A 20,474-nucleotide genomic window follows, 5' to 3' on the forward strand; every position below is an offset into this window, starting at 1 on the left:
TCTCTTCCTCATCCTTGACAATTCTTGTTTTTCCCCCCATTATGGTCTCTTTCCATTCCTCTCCTGTATGTCATATATTATACTTTCATGCATATCTCATCTCCCTTAGGTGCACTGTAATTTAATCTTTTTATGTGAGATGATTTTATGTTCTGTTATTTCTTTCCTCAGTTAACTTGCCTATATTTTATATTTACTTGCTTTTCCATTTCTATTGTGAGTCTTCAATCTCTCATTTTTAAAGTTCTTTCCTATCTGAAATTACTTGATATTGGAGAGTTGTGTTTTCCTCTACTTTTTGTTTGTTTGGGGGAGGAGTATTTATATCAATTGAAAAAGTGTTAATTCACACTCTCTGCTTTCTTAAATTAGTATTGTATGGATGTTGAGGAAATTTTTTGTTCATGCTCAGATGAAGATAAAAGTTGATTTTATGGTGGGGACAAGTGAAAGGGCACTCTAGTTCTCAGTTCGAAATCCCTCTCTGGGGCCGGCCCTGTGGCCGAGAGGTTAACTTCATGCGCTCCGCTTTGGTGGCCCAGGGTTTCACTGGTTCGGATCCTGGGTGCGGACGTGGTGCCATTGGTTGGGCCACGTTGAGGCAGCGTCCCACATGCCACAACAGGAGCGACCCACAACTAAAATATACAACTATGTACTGGGGGGGATTTGGGGAAGAAAAAGCAGGAAAAAAAAAGCCCTCTCTTCTGTTGGCATAGTATGTTCACATTCTTGAAGAAAACAGCACCACTGGGGATGGTGTCTTTAAATCCTGTGATACTGTATTCTTTTTTTAGGACACCTGATTTCAGCTGCTTGTTTTCTTATTTGCTTCACTACTAAGCACACAAGGGATTCCTTCTTTTCCTGAGTCATTGCCTGCCCCAAGCTGCCACCTGTATTCCTGCACACATCCTAAGTCCCTTCTTTTCTATTTTCAGTGCCAGCGCTTGGATCCCACAGGTCTCAGACCTCTTCTCCATCCTTCTCCAATCAGGGTGACAGCCTCTGCTTCTGGCAGTGTGCCTACTTAATCTTACGTTCCTTTACAGCTATGACATCACCATCTCTTCTCTCCTGACCTCCTTCTCTGGACTGAGCTCCAAGCTACTTCTGCTCTTTTGATAATGATCTCCCAACTTATATGTTAACTGACATTTCCTGTCTCCTGGCTATACAGTAGGAGTAGGTTATGGTGTATGAAAATATCTATAATTTACCAACTAACATTATTCTATGGCAACTAGGAAATCCATAAAAGAAAATGGGAAAACAAGAAAAAGAGTAAGTTGAGCAGAAGGAGACAATGAGTTGAATTTTGTTCATGTTGTGCTTGAAGTGACTGTAGACTGTATAGCTGGAACTGTCCATTCGGCAGATATACATGTAAGTAAATTTCCACAAATAATACTTTCATATATATGAAAAAATAGCGTTCTCAAAGAATACAAAAATAAAAGAATCTGTGGGAGCAGAAATATATGAGATGATGGTAGGAAAAACTAGGCAAAGACCATGAAGCCTGACAAAACTTCTTTAAATGTAAGTGTAGGCCAGGAAGAGAGTGTTTAGGAAACCAAAGAAAGAAAGATTCACAATAATGGACAGTTATAGTTCAAGATTCAAATGTAAAAAGTCCACATAAGAATAACTCAATAAAAGCACAGTAGAAGAGTGCAAGCTGTAATCAGTAAGCAAGATAATTTGAGAAATTTTTAGATGATCTAGACCATAAGATCAGATAAGAGAAACCAGCTTTTGGAAACACATCCTAACAGAGAGCTCAGGACAACTTCTATGCTGATAGTCAAAGGGCTGGAATTTGACATGGACAGTAGATTAACTGATTTGGCACAGAAATTAATCAAAGCTTATAGGATTCCTTGCTTTTTTCTTTTTAACAAAGAGCATCCAGCAGCAAAAGAATCCTCAGCAAAAGCTAATATAAAACTAATATAGGGGTGGGGCCAGCTCAGTGCCACAGCAGTTAAGTTTGCATGTTCCGCTTTGGCGGCCCAGGGTTTGCTGGTTCGGATCCTGGGTGCGGACATGGCACCGCTTGGCAAGCCATGCTGTGGCAGGCTTCCCACATATAAAGTAGAGGAAGATGGGCATGCAGGTTAGCTCAGGGCCAGTGTTCCTCAGCAAAAAGAGGAGGATTGGCAGCAGCTGTTAGCTGAGGGCTAATCTTCCTCAAAAAAAAAAAATATATATAGGGGCTCTGAATATGGGCACAGTACAGCCAAAAAGAGAAACACAAAATTGTTACACACTCACATTTTATTCTTTTGTAATACATATGGATTTTCTATGTGTGTGTGAGGAAGATTGGCCCTGAACTAATATCTGTTGCCAATATTCCTCTTTCTGCTTGAGGAAGACTGTTGCTAAACTAACATCTGTGCCAGTCTCCCTCTATTTTTTATGTGGGATGCTGCTACAGCATGGCTTAATGAGCGATGTGTAGGTCCACGCCCAGGATCTGAACCTGCAAATCCCAGGCTGCTGAAGTGGAGTGTGCAAACTTAACCACTACACCACCAGGCTGGCTCCCCTATGGATTCTTTTAAAAACAACACTTCTGATGAAATACAGCCAGGTGCCACATAATGACATTCTGACCAATGATGGACCACATATAGGACAGCGGTCCCATAAGATCAGCACCATATACCCTAGGTGTGTGGTAGGCTACACCACTGAGGTTTGTGTAAGTACACTCTATGATGTTCACACAATGATAAAATCACCTAATGACACATTTCTCAGAACATATCCCTGTCATTAAGGGACACACGGCTATAGTTACAAGTACTGCTTCCTCATGGTATATCGTCTCACTTCAGCAATTAAAAGAATACCTAAGAGAATAAGAATAAAAGTGACATGTGACTTTTCATATGCAGAACCAAATGCTAAAAGACAAAGAAAGAATGCCCACAAAGTTCTAATGGAAGAAGTTTTGAACCTAAAATTCCATGCCCTGCCAAATTTTCATTCAAGGATAAGAAAAGAAAAATAAACATGTTTTCATAAACATAAAGATTTTAAAAACATACAAACTATGCACCTATTCTTCAAAGCAGTAGAATATACTTCACAGAAATCAAGAAAGAAAAGCACAAGGTAAACCAGAAATAACAGCTAACAGACTTAAGAGACTAATTAGAACTTATTTCTGGTATGGCCACAACAGGAAGCTGTGGAAGTTAAAATGGATTGCTTACAGAGACAGTGAAAAGGGAGACTATCCTGTATAGTAAATCATCACATTGCCCTTCCAAAATACTTATAAGTATGTTAACAAAGTGCTCACATCTTTTCATGGAATACTCACTGAGAGACCATTTTCTGGCCAGAAAATAAATCTTAAACTTAAAATAACTGAAGTCATACAAACCAAATTATCTGACCATAGGCAATTTGAACTATACATCAATCATGGAAAGTTATCCGGAAAATTGCCAAATATTTGGATATAATAGTTAAGCACTTTGTTTAGTGATTAACAATCAAAGTTGGTTCTCTGAAAGATCAAGAAAATTGATAAAGCTATATGCAGAATGACCAGGAAAACAGGAAACAAAAGTTAACAATATTAGGAATGAAAATGGGGACAATTACCACAAATCTTACAAACATTAAAAAGATAATAAGGGAATACTATGAACAATTTTATGCCTATCAATTTGACAACTCAGATAAAATGGACCAATTCCTTGAAAGAAACAAACTATCAAAACTCACTTGGGAAGAAATATCTAAGCTGAATAGTCCTACATCTATTAAATAAACTGAATTTGCAGTTAAAAACCTTTCAAGATAGTGATGTCATGAGAAATGGTGTAGTAGAGAGCTTCAAGAATTGGTCCCTCCACTGAGGCAACCATTAAGCTGGCAAAAACTGACAGAATCAACTTTTTCAGAACTCTAGAATCTAATCAAAAACTTGGTGCAACCAGTGAGGTACTTAAGAAAGAAGCTGCTAAATTTGAAGAAAGCATTGTGGGGATTTTGCTTACCCACCCAGCCTCCCCTTCTCAGTTCAGTGGTAATAAAGACAAAACCCACATTCCTAGTGCAGCTTGCTGTGCCAGGGCAGGACAACACAGGCCTTGTTCTCAAAAAACTGCTGTGTGTTTTGATCCGTCTGGTGGTTTCCTGAAGGACAAGTGCAGAGCGTTGCCTTTGTTTTGCCCCTCTAGGGCTGGAATGGCTTCCTGAGCAGGGCTCCATTAAAAGCATTTAAAGATGTATACTATCCATGGCATGTGAGGCAAGAGATCTCAGGCAAGCAACAGACAACTCCAAATGCCCAGGAAGGAGGAAGCTGAGTAGCAAGATACTAGGGAGAACAAGGACTTTGAAGCACTACAGAACATAAACCAGGGAATCCAGAGAGCAATGTGCATGCCCAGGGCTGTACACATGTACAGAAAACACATAAGAGGACACCTCTGGCTGAATTTAGGACTCTTTACAAGCAAGAGGTGAAGGCTAAGGCAGAAAGTGTAGGCAACCTGGCTAAGTATAGAAGAGGTGCCCCAGCTGAGAGTTAATCCACAAATACTGAATGAGTATTTTCCTTTTTGGTTAGAAGTCAAAGGAAATCTCTGTCAGATCACTGGCTGACCACTGAGATAAGAGAACAGAAATGGCAGTGACCACACATGACAAGGAACATAGTCCTTGAAAAATAGTTTGGAAAGTAAACAAACGAACAACAGCCTTCAGCAAGCAACAGCAGCAAACCCTGGGGAGGTGGATAATCTGATTTCCAGTGTAACCACATTATAATATTCAAAATATCCAGATTTTATCAAAAAATTAAAGGGCATCCAAATAAACAAATAAGTATGGCCCATTCACAGGAAAAAAGAAATTGACAGGAATCGTCCCTGAGATAGTCCAGACATTGGATTTACTAGACAAACAATTTAAATCAACTCTCAAGTATGCTCAAAGAGCTACAGGAAACCAGGACAAAGAACTAAAGGAAACCAGGAGAACAATGTTTGAACAAATGAAGACTATCAACAGAGACAAAGTCATAAAAAGGAACTAAAAAGAAATTATGGAGCTCAAAGGTACAGTAACTGGAATTCACCGCAAAGGATCAACAGCAGATTTGAGTAGGCAGAAGAATCTACAAAACTGAAGACAAGACAATTGAAATGATCTAGTCTGAGAAGCAGAAAGAAAAAAGAATGAAGAAAAGATGAAGAGAGCCTAATGGACCTGTAGGACACCATTAAGCATACTACCAGAAGCAAATTTGGAGTCTCAGAAGCAGAAGAGACAGGGAAAGAGAAAGCAATAATGTTTGAAGAAATAATGGCCAAAACTTTCCAAATTGGATGCTAGAATAAATCCATACATACAAAAAGCACAATGAACTCCAGGAAGGATAAACTCAGAGAGTTCTAAACCCAACATATTATAATCAAACTGTCAAAAGCCAGAGACAAAGAATCTTAAAACCAGCAAGATCCTCAATAAGATTAAAGCAGATCTCTCAATAAAAACCATGGAGGCCAGAAGGCAATATGATGACATATTGAAGTGCTGAAAGAAAAAAACTGTCAACCAAGAATTCTATATCCAGTAAGACTATCCTTCAACAACACAGGAGAAATTAAAAGACACTCCAAGATACACAAAAGGTGAGGGAGTTTGTCAGTAGTAGAACTACCCTACAAGAAATGCTTTTAAAGGGAGTCCTTCAGCCTGAAATGAAAGGACAACAGACAGTAATTAGAGGCCATATGAAGAATACAGGTAAAGATAACTACATAGGTAAATATAAAAGTCTATATTATTGTATTTGGGGGCTATAACCACTTTTATTTCCTATATGACTTAAAAGACAAATGCATAAAACAGTAACTATAAATCTATTTAATGGGCACACGACATAAGAAGATACAATTTGTACAAAACAACAACATAAGGAGGGGAGAAATGGATCTATATATCAGCAGTGTATGTATGCTACTGAAGCTAAGTTGGTAGCAATTCAAACTTAATTGTTATAAATTAGGGATAACTGTAATCTCCAGGGTAACCACTAAAAAATAATTTTAAAAAATACAGAAAAGGAAATGAGTAAATCAAAATGGTACGCTAGAAAAAAAACACAAAAAGAAGTCAATCTTGCAGGAATTAAGGGAAATAAAATAAGGCATATAGAAAATAAATGCTAAGCTGCAGAAGTAAGTCCTTCATTATCAGAAATCACTTTAAATATAAATGGATAAAGGCAGAGATTGGCAGGATGGATAATAAAAATATGACCTGAATATAAGACTTACTTTAGATCCAAAGACGCACAAAGCTTGAAAGTGAAGGATGGAAAACAATATTTCATTGAAATAGTAATGAAAAGAGAGCTAGGCTGACTATATTAATATCAAACAAAAGAGGCCTTAAGTAAAAAAATTGAAACAAGAGAAAAAGAAGGACATTATATATTGATAAAAGGAACAATTCATCAAGGAGATATAATATTTATAGACAAACTCAGCAAACAGAGCCCCAAAATATACAAAATAAAAAATGACAGAATTGAAAGGAGACATAGTTCTACAGTAATAGTTGAAGACTACAACAGCTCACTTTCAATAATGGATAGAACATCTAGATAGAAGATCAATAGGGAAATACAGGTCTTAACACCATAAACCAACTAGATCTAACCGACACACAGAACACGCCACCCAGCAATAGCAGAATACACTTTCTTCTCAAGTACACCTGGAACATTTCTCCAAGAACATATGTTATGCCACAAATCAAATCTTAATAAATTTAAAGACTGAAAACATCCAGTGTATCTTCTCCAACCAGAAAGGAATGAAGGTAGAACAGAATGAAAACTGGAAAATTCACAAAAAATGTGGAAATGATACACCCTCTTAACCAAGGGGTCAAAGAAAAACCACAAGAGAACTTATAAAACACTTAAACAATGAAAATGAAAAATAAAGTATACCAAAACTAATGGGATGCAATGAAGGCAGTGCTTAGAGGGAAATTTATACTAGTAAATAGCTACATTAAAAAGGAAGATAGATCTCAAATCTATAACCTAACCTTATACCTTAAGAAACTAGAAAAAGAAGAATAAACCAAACTTACAGCTAGCAAAGAGGAAATAATAAAAGTTTAGAGTGGAGATAAAACAGATAATAGAAAGACAATAGAGATCAACAAAAGCAAAAGCTAGTTCTTTGAAAAGATCCAAAAAATTGACAAACTTTTAGCTAGAATGACTAAGGAAAAAAGAGAGAAGACATAAATAATTAAAATCAGCAATGGAAGAGGGGAAATTGCTACTGACCTTCCAGAAATAAAAAGTTTATAGGAGAATTCTATGAATAATTGTACACTAGCAAATTAGATAATCTAGACAAAATGGAAAAATTCTTAGACACACACAAACTACCAAAAGTGACTAAAGAAGAAATAGAAAATCTGAACAGATCTATAATAAGAGATTGAATCACTAATAAAACACCTTCCAACAAAAAAAAAAGCAGAGGTGGGAACACTTTCTAACTCATTTTATGAGGCCAACATTACCATGATACAAAAGCCTGACCAAAATATCAAAGGATAAGAAAACTGCAGCCCACTATCTCTTATGAATATAAAAGTAAAAATCCTTAACAAATTACTAGCAAATCAAATCCAAAAAAATAAAAAATAGATTATACAACATGACCTGGTGTGATTTATCCCAGGAATGCAAGGGTGGTTTGACATACAAAAGTCAGTCAATTACATTATTAGAGCAAAGGAAAAAAAGTAGATGGCCATTTTAATTGATGCAGGAAAAGCATTGACAAAATTCAACACTCCTTCATGATAAAAACACTCAGTCAACTAGGAATAGAAGGAAACTTTCTCAACATGAGAAATGGCATTTTTAATCCCCTGCCTCCCCCAGCTAATAACATACTCAATAGTGAAAGACTGAAAACTTTCTCCCTATGACTAAGAACAAGACAAGTATGTCTGCTTTTGCCACTTCTATTTCACACTGTACTGGAAGTTCTAGCCAGAGAAATTACACAAGAAGAACATATAAAGGCATACGAATTGGAAGGGTAAAAATAAAACTATCTCTATGTGCAAGTGACGTGAATCTACATATAGAATATCCAAAAAAAATCCACAACAACATAAAACTAATAGAGCTAATAAAAAAAAGTCAGCAAGTTGCAGAATATAAGATCAACCCACAAAAATCAGTTGTGTTACTACATACCAACAATGAAAATTCGAAAAAGAAATTAAGACAATTCCATTTAGGGTAGCATCAAATAGAATAAAATACTTGGGAATAAAATTACTCAAGGAAGTGTGATATTTGTACACTGAAAACTGAAAAACACTGCTCAAAGAAATAAAGACCTAAATAAAAGAAATGACATTCTGTGTTCATAGACTGTAAGACTTACTATATAGCACAGGTGACAATACTACCAACGGAATCCACAGATTCATTGCAATCCCTATCAAAATCCCAATGGCTTTTGCACAGAAATAGAAAAGCCAATTCTCAAATTCATATGGAATTGCAAGGAGTCCCTAATAGCCAAAACGAAACTGGAAAAGAACAAAGCAGGAGAACTCACACTTCCTGATTTCAAATTTTACTACAAAGCTACAGTAATCAAAACAGTGGTATTGGCATAAAGAGAGACATATTGTCCAATGGGATAGAATTGAGAATCTATAAATAAACCCATATATCTACGACCACCTGATTTTCAAAAAGGAAGCCAAGACCATTCAATGGGGAAAGAATAACTTCTTCATCAAATGACACTGAGACAACTGGATATCCAGATGCATAAGAATTACACTGGACCTCTACCTCACCCCATATACAAAAATTAATTCCAAAAACTCAGTGACCTAAAATAAGAGCTTAAACTATAAAACTAGGAAGAAAACATATGGGTAAGTCTCTCTACCTTAAATTTGACAATGAATTCTAGATATGACAGCAAAAGCACAAGCAACACAAGAAAAATAAATTGGACTTTATCAAAATGTAAAGCTTTTATGTGTCACAGGACACTACCAAAATAGGGACAAGACAACACACAGAATGGAATATAATATTTGCAAGTCATCTATCTGATAAAGGTGTACAATCCAGAATACATAAAATACACTTAAAATTCAATAACAAGAAAACAAACAAGCCAGTTAGCAAATGGGCAAAGAACTTGGATAGACATTTTTCCAAATAATATATACAAATGTAGAAAACCACATGAAAAGATGTTCAACATCATTAGTCTTTAGGGAAATGCAAATCAAAACCAGTGACACCACTTCATATTCACTATGAAGGTGTTTAAAAAAATGGAAAATAACAGGTGATAGGGAGGACGTGGAGAAATTGGAACCCTTGTACATTGCTGGTGGGAATGTAAAATGGTACGGCTGCTGTGGAAAATTTGGCATTTCCTCAAAAAGTTAAACATAGAATTACCATACAACCTAGCAATTCCACTTCTAGATATATACCCAAAAGAATAGAAAATAGGTACTCAAATATTTGTACGTGCAAGTTCACAGCAGCACTATTCACAATAGCTAAAAAGTGAAAACCACTCTGATATCCATCAATGGATGAATGGATAAACAAATTGTGGTATGTACATACAATGGAATATTATTTAGCCATAAAAATGAAGGAAGTTGATACATGCTACAAGGTAGATAAACTTGGAAAATATTATGCTAAGTGAAAGAAGCTAGACAGAAAAAGTCACATACTATATGATTCCATTTATCTGAAATATCCAGAATAGGTAAATGAACAGATGACAGAGAGCAGATTGGTAATAGCCAGGGGCTGGAGGAGAGGGAATTGGAGTGACTGCTTAATGAGTGTGGGGTGTTTTTCTGGGATGGTGAAAATGTTTTGGAACTAGATGTTGTGGTGGTTCCACAACACTGTGAAGGTACTAAAGGCCACCCAATTGTGCCCTTTGAAATGGTCAATATTATATGATGCGAATTTCACTTCAATTAAAACAACCGACCAAACAAAACCTTCTAACAAAGGGAACCAGACCCAGATGTTTTCACTGGTAAATTCTACCAAATATTGAAGGCAGAAACAATACCAATTATATGCAATCTCTTCCATAAAACAAAGAGGAGAGAACTATTCTCACTTCATTTCATGAGGTAAACATCATCCTAATACCAAACCTAACCAAAAACATTACCAGAAAAGAAAACTACAGTAGTGGCTGGCACCAGTATGTACCAGATCAGAAGTGCTAATTGCTAAAATTTTAGGAATTGGTTGACATCATGTTGTAGCTTGAAATTAGCCATGGTGGATGGACCTTGAAGGCATTCTGCTAAGTGAAATAAAACAGACAGAGAAAGACAAATACCATATGATCTCACTTACATGTGGAATCTAAAAAAAAAAGAAAAACCAAGCTCACAGATACAGAGAATAGATTGGTGGCTGCCAGAGGCAGAGGGTAGGAGGTGGGCAAAATGGATGAAGGGAGTCAAAAGGCACAAACTTCCAGTTATAAAATAAATAAGCTATGGGGATGTAATGTACAGCATGGTGATTATAGTTAATAATACTGTATTGCACATTTGAAAGTTGCTAAGAGAGAAGATCCTTTTTTTTTCCTTTGAGGAAGATTAGCCCTGAGCTAACATCTACCTTCAATCCTCCTCTTTTTTTGCTGAGGAAGACTGGCCCTGAGATAACCTGTGTGTCCATCTTCCTCTACTTTATATGTGGGACACCTACCACAGCATGGCTTGACAAGCAGTGCGTAGGTCCTAACCTGGGATGCGAACCAGCGAACCCTGGGCATCCAAAGCGGAACACGCGAACTCAATCACTGTACCACCAGGCCAGCCCCAAGACAAGATCTTAAAAGTTTTCATCACACAAAAAAATAATTTTGTAACTATGTATGGTAACATAGAATTACCATATGATCCAGCAATTCCACTCCTAGTTATTTAGCCAAAATAATTCAAAGCAAGGACTCAAACAGGTATTTGTACGCCAATGTTCATAGCAGCATTATTCACAATAACCACAAGGTGCAAGCAACCCAAGTGTCTATTTGTGGATGAATGTATTAAAAAAAATGTGGTATATAGAAATAATGGAATATTATTCAGCCTTTAAAGGGAAAGAAGTCCTCTCACATGCTACAACATTGGATAAACCTTGAAGACATTATGCCGAGTGAAATAAGCCAGTTAAAAAGGACAAAAGGACAAGTACTGTATGATTCCACTTATATAAGGTACCTAGAGTAGTCAAATTCATAGAGACAGAAAGTAGAATGGTGGTTCTCAGTGAATGGGGGAAGGCAGAGTAGGGAGTTATTGTTTAATGGGTCGAGTTTCAGTTTTGTAAGATAAAAAAGTTCTGGAGATGGATAGCGGTGATGGTTGCACCACAATGTAAATGTACTTAATACCACTAAACTATACAATTAAAAATGGCTAAAATGGTAAATTTTTGTTACATATATTTTGCCACAATTAAAAAATAAATAAGAGCCAGCCCTGATGGCCTAGTGGTTGAAGTTCAGTGTACTCCGCTTCGGCGACCTGGGTTTAGTTCCTGGGTGTGAAACCACACCACTCGTGTGTCAGTAGCCATGCTGTGGCAGTGGCTCACATAGAAGAATTAGAAGGACTTACAACTAGAATATATAACTATATACAGGGGATTTGAAGAGGAGGAAAAAAAAAAGAGAGAGGAAGATTGGCAACAGACGTTAGCTTGAGGTGAATCTTTCCCAGCCAGCAATCAATCAATCAATCAATCAGTCAGTCAATAAAAGCAAAAAACTCCCACAACACACTAAAAATAGCTGTACAAAAGTATCAAATATTAACATAGACACCAGAATTTGAAAGATCAAGATCCTAGAAAAAAAGTAAAATTCATTGGGATGAGACCTAACCTCTTCTTAGAATTTTCAGGGCATTTTAAAATTTAATAGCCATGGCAAACATGCAGAGCAGAAAGCAGCTTAGAGCTAGCAGCTCTAGAATAAGGATTAAAAACTAGTTCTGAATAGAATGCAGCCATGCAAAAGAAGCTGACCTCACCCTAACAATGAGAACAAGTCCCTAACCTAGAAAACTATAAATTTTCTAAAATCTTTCAGAAATCTGAGAATCCGAAGATGAACAAAGGAAAAACTTCAGAAGAGAAAAGAAAACCACAACTACTTTCATTCTGGGGGCAAGTGGGAAGAGAGGGAACCTCTCCAACTTTTAACACACTTTTAATGTTTGCTTGTGGGCTTGTGTGGTGATTAGAATCCCTAGGAACCCCAGTCACAAAGCAAGTCAACCCCAAATTGCCTTTTGATACCACCTGGTGACTGAGTGGGGGTTTCATATTCAAGAGGTCCCCAAACAGAAATCGGGTATCTGCCGGATTTTTTTTTCCTTCCAATCAAATGACTCAAAGTGGTCAATTTATTATAAGTTGGGGGAGCAGCTGCCGGAACTAAATAGGAAGCTCCATAACACCTATGGGTGCTCTGAAACACTAATACCCACCATTTTCTCCCCATAGGCCTTTACTGAGTGCGTGGCAACAACCCTCCAAAGGCTGGGAGCAGAGACGAGGACAGGAACAGAGAGACGTGTCAGGTGGTGAAAGCTCTGCAGGCAGGAACTCCTCAGTCACCAAAAAGAAAAGGTCGTGGCTAGGCTGTAAAGCCCATCAATGGAGCGCTGGTGGTACTCAGCTCCCAAGTCCTGCTGAAGGGAAAGCTTTGCTCTTGCCCTCAAATCATTTGAAGCCAGTGGTGAACTGAATGTAACTACAGCCCACGGTCAGCTCAACTACATATCAGACTGACGTAGCAACCAGACAGAGGAAGGGATGTGGCTTTTTCTGGAGGTATAATTTACTTCAACCTTGACTGTACTTTTACACATAGTGTCCAGCACATAGTAAAGTATTATGAGTCATCCAAAGAAGTAGAAAATTTTTATTTATGTTGAAGAAAGAAGCCTATTGAAGCAGACCCACAGATTACCTAGACGAGACTAGCAGATAAGGACTTTACAGTCATAATAAAAATATTAAATGACCTAGTGAAAAAATAAACAATATAAATGAAATGGTGGGGAATCTTAGCAGAGAAAGAAAAACAAGAAGAAAAAAACCCAGGAATTTTTAGAATTAAAAGATACAATATCAGAAGTGAATTTTGTGGGCTTATGAATGAATAGAATTGACAGAGGAAGGAAACCATGAACTTGCAAAACGTCAGTTCAACAGAAATATCCAAACAAAAGGACAAAAATAAAACCCCAAATCTAAATAAAGCATATGAGACATTTGGGACAATATGTACATAAGTCCAACATTTGTGTAATTGGAATTTTAGAAAGAAAAAAGAAAATGGGGCATAGAAAATATTTGAAGAGTTCGTGTACAAGAATTTTCCAAAATAATAAAAGGCAACAACCCACAAATCTTTATCATCTTGCAATTAGGCAAGAAAAAAAATTAGAAGGAATCCAATTTGAAAAGGAAGAAGTGAAACTTTCGATATTTGCAAATGACATGATTCTATATATAGAAGACCCTAAAGAATCCACCATAAAACTATTAGAAATAATCAACAACTATAGCAAAGTTTCAGTGTACAAAATCAATTTAAAAAAATCAGTTGCATTCCTATACACTAACAATGAACTAGCAGAAAGAGAAATCAAGAATACAATCCCATTTACAATCACAACAAAAAGAATAAAATACCTAGGAATAAACTTAACCAAAGAGGTGAAAGACCTGTACATTGAAAACTATAAGACATTATTGAAAGAAATTAACATAAAGAAATGGAAAGATATTCCAAGTTCATGGGTCGGAAGAATAAACATAGTTAAAATGTCCATACTAACCAAAGCAATCTACCGATTCAATGCAATCCCAATCAGAATACCAGTAACATTCTTCACAGAAATAGAACAAAGAATCCAAAAATTTATACAGAACAATAAAAGACCCCAAACAGCCAAAGGAGTCCTAAGGAAAAAGAACAAAGCTGGAGGCATCACAATCCCTGACTTCAAAACATACTACAAAGCTATAGTAATCCAAACAGCATGGTACGGGCACCAAAACAGACAAACAGATCAAAGGATCAGAATTGAAAGCCCAGAAATAAAACCACACATCTACGGATAGTTAACCTTTGACAAAGGAGCCAAGAACATACAATGGAGAAAGGAGAGTCTTTTCCATAAATAGCGTTGGGAAAACAGGACAGCCACATGTAAAGAATGAAAGTAGACCATTATCTTGCACCATACACAAAAATTAACTCAAAATGGATTAAAGATTTGAATGTAAGACCTGAACCCATAAAACTCCTGGAAGAAAATAAAGGCAGTACACTCTTTGACATTGTTCTTAGCAGCATCTTTTCAAAAACCATGTCTACTCAGGCAAGGGAAACAAAAGAAAAAGTTAACAAATGGGACTACATCAGACTAAAAAGCTTCTGCAAAGCAAAGGAAACCATGAACAAAATGGAAAGACAACCCAACAACTGGGAGAAAATATTTGCAAATCATTTATCAGACAAGGAGCTTGATCTCCAAAATATATCAAGAACTCATAGAACTCAACAAAAACAAACAAACAACCCGATCAGAAAATGGGCAGAGGAAATGAACAGACATTTTTCCAAGGAAGATATACAGATGGCCAACAGACACATGAAAAGATGCTCAACATGACTAATTATTAGGGAAATGCAAATCAAAACTACGATGAGATATATCACCTTACACGGGTCAGAGTGGCTATAATTACCAAGACAGAAAACAACAAATGTTGGAGAGGATGTGAAGGAAAGGGAACACTCATACACTTCTGGTGGGAATGCAAACTGGTGCAGCCACTATGGAGAACAGTATGGAGATTTCTCGAAAAATTAAAAATAGAAATACCATACAATCCACCTATCCCACTACTGGGTATTTATCCAAAGAACTTGAAATCAATGATGCAAAGAGATTTATGCACCCTATGTTCATTGCAGGACAATTCACAATAGCCAGGATATGGACACAACCCAAGAGACCTTCTACAGATGAATGGATAAAGATGATATGGTATATATACAATGGAATACTACTCAGGCATAAAAAAAAAATTGTCCCATTTACAACAACATGGACGGACCTGGAGGGTGTGATGTTAAGCAAAATAAGCCAGACAGAGAAAGACAAATACTGCATGATTTCACTCATATGTGGAAGATAACAAATACATGGATACAGAGAACAGATTAGTGGTTACCAGAGGGGAAGGGGTTAGGGGGTGGGCAAAAGGGACTAAGGGGCACATAAGTATGGTGATGGGTAAAAATTAGACTACTGGGGGTGAGCAAAAGGAAGTGTATTCAGGAACTGATAATAATGTACACCCTAAATTACACAATGTTATAAACCATTATAATCCCAATAAAATTACTTTTAAAAAAAGATAAATATGAGAAAATGTCTCATAAAAGAAAACAAAAAGACATAGAAAGTCAGAGAAAGAAGAGAAGAAAGTTAGACGATTAGCTTGGAACATTCAATATCTGACTAACAAGAATTTCAAAATAAAAATAGGTAAAAGGAGGTGAAGAAATTATAAAAAGGGTTATAATAGAACATTTCCCAGAAATTAAGGAAATGAGTTTCCAGAGTGCAAGAACTCACCAAATGCCAAGTACAATATAGAAAACAAGAACTGAACATCAATAAGGCACACCATTTTAAATGCTAGAATAACAGGGATTAACAGAAAAACACTAACAACGCCCAGAGGCAAAAAAAAAAAAAAGTTTGCTCACAAAGAATCAGGAATCAATTTACAATCAGACTTCCCAGCAGCAACAGTGAAAGCTGGAGCAATGCCCACAACATTTTGATTACAGATTATTTCTATTTAGGAATTCTGCATTCAGCCAAACTAATATTCAAGAATAGAGAAGAAGAAGATTTTCAGGCATGAAAGAATTCTAAGATGTATTTCCAGAAAGCTACTCCAGGATGTGCTTCACTAACACAAGCAAATAAACCTACAAAATGGAAGACTTAGGATCCAGGAAAGAGGGAATTCAACACAGAGGAGAGAAAGGAGAATTCCTTTATGAACAGAAGAAACTGTGACAGGACAGCCATGCAGCTGGTCTAAAGAACAATGAGTACAGACTCAATCAGGGTAACAGGAGACGCTAGGACAGATGTCTCATGAGGGAGGGAGGGGAGATGGAACTGATAGATTACCACCTGTGTTTGACATATTGAGAAGCATCTCTAGCTCCGCGGGAGCGTTGGGGAAGAATGAGCAATTGGTTCACAGAAAACTAAGCAAACATAAAGAAAAGACAATTATTAACCAGAGAAAAAGAAGTACAATAAAGTAAATGGAATTATTGTGTACTATATGCCTCAACTGTGAACAATTTTAGTAGTCATAATAATGTTTAACACAGGATATTCATTTAACCAAAAGTTATGATACAACTATATTGGAAAGATGAGGAGAGGAACAGCACGGGTGTATTTAAGAGTCTTAAATCCTGATCTTCCATTGTAGGAAGTCAATAGAGAATGTATAAAATAGATAAATAAGAAATCACACTATAAACATTTTGTATCTAATTATGTAGGTAAATAGAAAAATAGCTAAAAGAGTTGAAAGTAGTTTTCTCTGAGGAGTGGTCCTTGGGGGAAGGGAGGAGTGGAACGGTAGCTATATTTTTTTACAAGCTTTTTAGTACTAATTGTGCTTTTTAAAATTAAGTATGTCTATTCATTTGGTAAAAATAAAGGCAAGTCAACAAAAACAAAAAAATTACTCAAATGTTGAAATTATTTTATTATATAATATTTAAAAATGTAAATAAATATAATATTAAAAAATGTATCACCTTTGTTAGTATCCTCACCAATCTCATCAGAAAACTCTTTAAGTATTAGAAGTTGTCAACTTCACAGTGGAGAATACAAGTTTTCCAAAATTCTAATTTTTACTTGAAAGCTCAACTTTTAACATTGGTAACAAACACTGACAGTTTTTTTCCCTGAAGTGACAGGCTCATGTCACTCATTTTTGAAAAACTGTTTGTTAAATTCCCATCTGAATAATCATAATTCATCTGCCAGTTGCTCCTTCAAGTGAAAATGAAAAAAGTGGCTGGGTGAGCTCACGAATCAAACAATCGCACAAGTGCTTTTCCTCAAGACAGCCAACCATCAAACTTCAGTATGCAGCAAAGGTACTGTGAACTTCCCATTTCGCCATACTGAATATTAAAAAGATGTGTATTCAAAGGTCAAGATTTAATAACATTAATAATTTTTACTGCTTCATCAAGGATATCCTTAAGTAAAGGCAGCAGTTTTTCACTGAGTACATTGCAGAGGAATAACGTCATTGGTGTCACTGTCTTGATTCATGCCAAACAGGCAGCAATCTATTCACCATTGCTTTTACACCATCAGTGCAAATGTCAACAGTGTCAAAAGCAACAGGCATCTTAGTATTACGTTCCGACCTCAAAGACCCCTTGTAAAGGTCCTGGGGCTCCCAGCGGTCTGCAGTCCACACTTTGCAACTGCTGTGCTATTCAAACAGTGTTTTCCCTGAAGGTGATTTTTAACTATTTCCACTTTTCTAATTTCATATATAGGCTCACTTTCCTAAACCTCCCTGAAAATACGCACACACAGTGAAACAAAGTAAGGCTAAATAAATGACTTACCCGGAATTTGTTCATTTTCTGCTGCTCTTGAGAAATGACAGACACTATGAAGCCAGAAGAGGGAAAGATGGAAGACAGAAGGCCTAAGAGAACTTAGCTTGCAGCTCAGGAATCACCTGTGAGAAATTTCCATACCACATGTTAGGAAAAGATAAACCTCTGGGGAAATGTCCCTTTGAGCCATGAGAAGGAATAAGAAGGACCATGATATAGGAGTACCCACCTGTCCATTGGTGACTCGGATATAATCTTGATGAACCTGGGACATTTTTGAGTGAATATAAACATTTCCTTCCTATTGGCTGTTTTGAAAATTATGTGTCCGCTTACTAAATAACACAAAAGAATTGAAAACTTAAACATCCAATAATAGCAGATTAGTTAAGCAAGGTATGTAATACATATCCAAAATATGGAATCCTATGCTGACATTACAAATGATGTTGATGAGAAATATTTATTGATATGGAAAGTGTTTGTTACATGTCACAACAATTTTTCCTGTTAATATTATAAACCCCACAAGGGTAGGAAGTCTTCAAAGCTTTCAAAAATAAGATATTTCTTCTCACTAAATTGCAGTTTCTCAAAAATCACTTCTGCAAGAACCTTGTTTTGACTTACATATGGTCTCGTGGACCTGGAGACTTTGGTTCTATGCTAGCCTCTGCTATTAACAAACCCAGAGACTGCCTTCCTTTCAAAGCTATTATCTTCAACATGAGGAGGAATTAGATAATTTTGAAGAACCCTTCATGTACCGTTCTGATTCTATAAGTCTTCACCCAGCACCACAAATCCAGACAGTACCCTGGAATTCACTGTCCCCTTCACCCTTGGGCTGGGCTAGGGTAAAATTTAATCAGGCTTTAATGAATTCTGACACGGCCAACTAATCTGTTGGCAGTGACACAAATCTGACTTCTGAAATAACAATTTGGCACCACAGTCCCAAGAAGGGATTTCGTGTAGGTAGCAAAAGGTAACCAGGTGCCATATGCTGAGGTCCTTTCCATATGCAGCAGAAACCGCTTCCGGCTGGCCTGGTGCTTACAAAATGCCTAATTAATGAGCCCAGATATAGCAGCCAACCAGAGGCGTTATGATAGCACTTTCATAACATGGAGCATGGATAAAATTGCAGTTTTCATCTTTTAAAAAAGTCTGTCCCATTTCCTCTCTCTAAAAACCAGCCTCTGGTGGGAATACGATTCCTAGCTTCTCCAGTAAAACTTAAAATTCAGGGCTCAACTTAAGGTTTCAATTTACATGTATAACAGTCCTCTGAGAATAGAGGTCCGAGACAGGAGGAAGGGCCTCAATTAACTTTTTGACATAAGAGTTCCGAGGAAGCCTCAAGAATTTTTGGAAACAGACCACTACCTGGTAAGATTAGGTCGACCACACTCCACAGTTACGTCCCAGTGGTGCTCGGGGACAGTTATTGTACTAAATACCACCCAAGACTGTGGATTTTAGTGTGGGAAACAGCATGAACTACGGAGCAAAACAAGTGAGAATTTAAATTCCCCCTGCTAATGCTGAGTTTCTCTCCCTGCACCCTTCGCACTCGCATTTATTAAAATGAAGGTGATTAAAACCGGTTCAAAGGATGGTTATGATGCTTCAGATGATTAAATGAGCCAATAATGAAAAGAACAGCATGCCTCCGCATAATAAAAGCAGCTCACCTTTATTGAGTCCTTGTCACACTGCCCTATTTAATACAGAAAACGACCCCAAAGGTTACTACTTCACAGACGAGCATCTTGAACCGCACCGAGAACCCTGCCCATTTACCAGCTGGCGCTGGACTTGCGCGCCGGCCCCTCGCTGTGACCGCGCCAGCGCGGCGGGTTCCACGTCCACGTCACAAAAGCCGTTGCCTCCGCGCCCGTCCCCGCTACCCCCGGAGTCCTGGGCAGGTCGAGGCCACGGCTTCTGGGGAGGCCCGGGAATGGGGACCACCGGCCTCCCGCCAGGCCCCCTGCCTGGCCCCCTCCTCAGTCCTCCTTGGAGGCCACTCTGGCGCTCAGAGGGGGGCGGCGGCCTCCAAGGTTCTGGGACTCGGCGCAGCCTCCGAGCCCAGGCTTCCCCCCGCCCCCGGCCTCGCGCCCGCAGAGCGGCTTTGACACACCTGCAGGGGCTCCGCCGCCGCCCCGGCCAGCGCAGATTCCAGGCCCCGCCCTCTGCAGCCCCGCGCCGACCTGGAGGCTCCAGAGTTCTCTCCCCCCTGGGGCGAGACAGACAATGGCGCCCGCTGAAAAGAAAGGGAATGGCTCATGCGCAGAAGGCGCCCCGCGCCCCGCTCTGGAACTACGCTTCCCAGGAGCCTCGGCTGCGACTCCATTTTGGATGACGTCATGAAGTTCGGCCTCCTCTCGCGGTCTGAGCGTTTGCTTCTGGGATTCGCTGGAGGCCTGGACCGTTTTTTTCTTCCCAGGGGTCGCTGATTGGAACTGGCAACCCGCAATCTGGGGGCTTGAAAACAGGAAACTACGTGGAGGTGGCGGGATGAATATTGATAGTAATTTAAAGAAAGTACTTGCAGTAAGTACAGTAGTACATTTCAAAGAATAATACCCTGTTAACAGCTGACTTTGTCTTAGGAATGCTAGCTTTCAAAATTTTGCAAATAATACATGAAACATGTAATAAAGA

The 20,474-nt window shown here is 38.0% G+C and overlaps 1 protein-coding gene across 9 annotated transcripts in view; it reads right to left on the reverse strand.

Annotated features, from left to right (window-relative positions):
* Nucleotides 1-20,092, reverse strand: part of ZNF25 (zinc finger protein 25) — a 28,635-nt gene extending 8,543 nt beyond the window's left edge. The window contains exons 1-5 of one of the 9 annotated variants that reach the window (XM_070567806.1): nucleotides 19,951-20,059; nucleotides 19,505-19,530; nucleotides 18,037-18,142; nucleotides 17,814-17,929; nucleotides 16,336-16,412 (exon numbers count right to left, since the gene is read on the reverse strand). Coding sequence is in view for 5 of the 9 variants with exons in the window: in XM_008509026.2 (XP_008507248.1) it covers nucleotides 18,037-18,081 (45 nt within the window). In the remaining 4 variants the exon portion in view is untranslated. Of the gene's footprint in view, nucleotides 1-16,335; nucleotides 16,413-17,813; nucleotides 17,930-18,036; nucleotides 18,143-19,504; nucleotides 19,846-19,950 lie in introns of those variants that run through there. The other 8 variants (XM_070567795.1, XM_070567801.1, XM_008509027.2 and 5 more) reach the window with 8 other exon arrangements.
* Nucleotides 20,093-20,474: the final 382 nt, after the last annotated feature.

Source organism: Equus przewalskii, chromosome 1 (assembly GCF_037783145.1).
Source record: "Equus przewalskii isolate Varuska chromosome 1, EquPr2, whole genome shotgun sequence".
In the NCBI taxonomy this organism is placed as follows: Eukaryota; Metazoa; Chordata; class Mammalia; order Perissodactyla; family Equidae; genus Equus; species Equus przewalskii.